The sequence below is a fragment of the Etheostoma spectabile genome, chromosome 16, assembly GCF_008692095.1.
Source record: "Etheostoma spectabile isolate EspeVRDwgs_2016 chromosome 16, UIUC_Espe_1.0, whole genome shotgun sequence".
Lineage (NCBI taxonomy): Eukaryota > Metazoa > Chordata > Actinopteri > Perciformes > Percidae > Etheostoma > Etheostoma spectabile.
This window is the reverse complement of record NC_045748.1, coordinates 13,880,828-13,884,613: the sequence shown is the minus strand read 5'-3', so window position 1 is coordinate 13,884,613 and position 3,786 is coordinate 13,880,828. Positions and strand designations below refer to the sequence as shown.

At 36.5% G+C, this 3,786-nt stretch overlaps 1 protein-coding gene across 1 annotated transcript in view; it reads right to left on the bottom strand.

Moving 5' to 3' along the window:
- lamc3 (laminin, gamma 3) overlaps nt 1-3,786 on the bottom strand; it is a 98,990-nt gene that overhangs the window by 5,026 nt on the left and 90,178 nt on the right. The window contains exons 22-23 of the mRNA XM_032539737.1: nt 1,086-1,305; nt 449-595 (exon numbers count right to left, since the gene is read on the bottom strand). Coding sequence (XP_032395628.1) covers nt 449-595; nt 1,086-1,305 — 367 coding nt within the window. The remainder of the gene's footprint in view (nt 1-448; nt 596-1,085; nt 1,306-3,786) is intronic.

The window sequence follows — 3,786 nt, the reverse complement described above, 5'->3', positions numbered from 1 at the left end:
TATGTACAGTGGAATCATTTGAATTATATGCTAATATCAGAGTGCTAACAGCAATAAATGTTATTGCTCGTTTGCATGCTAACATAACTTTGCTAATTAGCAATAAACACAAAGTACTGCTGAGAATGTCATCAGTTTTGCAGGTATTTGGTTATAATGCAAAGAATTGCAACAATTGAAATTCTAGCCTGATGACAGTGCTACATGAAAAGTTAAAAGTCTCACCACATTTACTGCATGGTGGTGCTAGAGGAAAGGTCAGAAATCATCCTCTCGGGACATAGAATGTCTGTGCAAAATGCCATGTAATATCCATCTGAAAGTTTTTGTCTGGACCAAAGTGGTGGTGCACTGACTGAACCATCCATAGAGCTGCTAGCATGGCTTAAAAAACCCTTTACATTAAGCTTTAAACATTCAAAGTATTTAGACAGTAAAATATAGTCACCTCACTGATGTCATCCACAATCTCCAGTTTCTTATTGGCAGTCAGTTTTAGAGGCTCCATTTCCTCTCTGATCTTACTGATGAGATTGTCTTTGGTCTGAATTTGCCGGTCCAGCTCTTCAGTCTGTTTTAGCAGGTCCTCGCCCCACTGAACAGGAAGCAGAAATACACAACTTTAATGCTTTCATAAAAACAATAAAATTTCGCTTTCTCCATCACTTTTGCGGAAAAAGAACATCCTGCCTTTAAACAGCCATTTACACAGGACACATTAGCCTATTTCTGTGTCATTTTACCCTCAGAGATGCTGCAGTGGTTAGTAACCCTGCTCTGGAACAACATGTACCTTGCCAGAATCCTCTCTCCTGTACCTACTCAGTGTCCCCCTCTGCTTGCCAAATGTTAAATCAAGAAAAAGCAAAAATAATTATGTGGAGTTAACTGCCCACTCGTCAAAAATGAGTAATACTAGTATCTTTATATGAGTCTCGTTAAATGTCCTGGAATGGTTTCTTATACAATATACGCAGCTATAAAACCGGCTCTAATTAGACTAAATTATTCAATCATGGGACCATAATGTAACATAATAAAGCTTCAAATTCCATTTGTACCCTGCAGGTGCTGTCCAAACTGACCTTTGTTGTATGGTTGGTTGGATTTGTTAGGTTGAGCTGTGTTTGGTCAGGCTCTGTTGATGGGCTGGCATCTGTCAGAGCCAGCTGATGTAAGGATGATGTGATATTACCCAGGGCAACCTTTAAAGCAGCAGCTTCCCCCTTCAGGGCCAGCTGTTTGGCTACAGTTTCATTCACCTGCGCTGTCAGGTTCTCCTTCTGCTGCTGCATTTGTGTTATTCTGAGATAAAAGAAGTAGAGAAAGACAGCAGAGAAAAATTGTAGTAAACTATAATATACTGTAATAGCCACTATTAAATACCAGGATGTCTTCTGTTCATTTAATTTATTATTGTTAAAACAATGACAAGACATACTCCACATCATTTGTTTGGAGAAATTTAAAAATAATCATGTTGTGCCATATAAAAATCAATGTAAATATGGAAACAAGAAAATGCAGCTTGTAATAACGGAGTAAAGAGGATTTAAAAGATAAGGCGACATTGTGCAAAGAAAGCATGATGATATCACGAAAGGTGTTAGGCTCAGTGCAGTAGATGTTAAAGTTCCTTTGTTATCATCTACACAGCTGTAATGATATCCAATCTGTTTCGCCTCAACAAAGCAGATACAAAAAAAAAATCAATGTCACTTGAGCTTATTTTCAAATCTCCTGTTTAGCAACAAGCACAGCCGTAGTTAAAAAAAAAAAGATTCATTTTTGCAATGATTTAACATGTTTGGTAGAACACTGGGATGCTGAGGTTATTTAAAAGTTCTTTCAACACAACCAATATGGCAAAAGCCGGTCAAAGTAAAAGTATCAATACAACAATGTAAAAATACTCCATTACAAGTAAAATAAGTATTAAACAAGTACTTTACCTATCAAAGTAGTAAAAGTGCTCGTTCTGCAGGCAAATGGCACCTGTGACTAATATATGATTTTATACTATATTTATAGATTGTTAAAACTAATACATCTATGCATAAGTAATATTTCATAAGTGTAGCTGGTCAAGGTAGAGCTAGCTTTAACTACTTTGTATACAGGTAGGTAATTTAATCCAGATGTTCTCTGCCTAGGGGTCCATTCCCACTTAAAGGCTCAGAAATTAATTTGGAGGGTGGTGAGCTAAATAAGGGGGTGGAGAGGAAGAAAAAAACTGTTCCGCCTCACATATCTTCAAGGTGGTTTCTTTGCGTTTCTTTTAGAATATTTTTCCCTTTTTAGGATTTGATCAGAAACCCTTTTCCAAAGTTAAGAGAGAAAAATCACGCTTTGGTGACTCAGACATCGGACACAACAATACATTGTATTTCATACGCTCATCATATGTTTTTTGCTTTAAAATCTTAACCTGAAAAGTACCTAATAATTAATAAAATTAATTAAAAATATAGTGGAGTATATAGAACAATATTTATCTTTGAAATGTATTGGAGTATAAAGTAGCAGACGGTGGAAATAACATACTCAACTTTAGTACAAGTACCTCAAAACTTAAAACTATTATATAGTGTTTTTAGGATTATACATGCATTTTGTGTTTGTACTAGAACATGTTTACATGCTTAATGTTAAAAAAAAAAAAAAACCTTATTTTTCTCATGCTGCCCATGGCTGCTGCACCTGTATTTACCCTCTGTATGAGATGCTCTGTATGAGCGCCTGTCTTTTTAATCCCTCCTCCCGGAAAAGAACAGTCTGCTCTAATTGGACAGCATGCTTCCTGGAATGTATGGAGCTTCTCCGTGTTTGTTTCACTACTTGAAGCTGGAACTACTGCAACGGAGTATATAGCAGGACTTTGTACTTTGAAAAATCACCGTCTAAATCAGGCTTCTAAACCAAATATTACACAACTGGACATTAAGGGTGGGAATCACCAGAGGCCTCCCAATACGATATCAAGATGGCACTTATGTCACGATACAATATAATTGCTAATTTTAAACATATTGCAATATTATGCAATTTTATTATTTCTTCCCAATTTCAAATTATGTCCCCAAATTTAAACTTCGTTAACATCTGAAGAAGAAATGACCAGCATTGGCCAAGATTACAGCTATGTTGCATTAGGATGTAGCTACTTAACAGTTAGCAGTATGCTAACGTTAGATTGTTATGGAACAACGCAGCACTTTCTGCTACCAAAAATTGCAGATAAAGGCCTCTGAAAGGCTTCTTAGCATGTAGCTACATGCAACAATGTTAACACCGCATTGTCTTAAACAAACACCCCAGTCCTGCCTGGAGCAGATGACCGATTACAGGAGTTTGGCTTGTGTGAGACTTAGCTGAGAGTAGACGTTTACCTCAGTGTTTGAAGTTTTGGCCACATTTAACATGAAAATCCAACATAACATTGTAGATATGACAGAAAACTCAGAAAAGCATAATATGTTTAAGAACAGTAAGCTACTTGAATAAAACTGCTAAATTACTTTGGCTAATGTCTACTTCTACAGCTAATGAAAGAGTTGAGGTTGATTGTAAAAAAAAAAAAAACTACTGTTAAAGATAGCGTTGTTATCTGAAGCCTTGTTATACAGGCCTAGTGTTAGTGTCTGGTTGAATACTTTTGTCATTTATCTCATAGATTGATAGCTGTCTTGCCTATAAAATGCATCTGAACTGCTTAAGTAATCCAATCTGTGCTCAGTTCACATCCTGTAAAGAGTGACACACACACACACACACACACACACACAC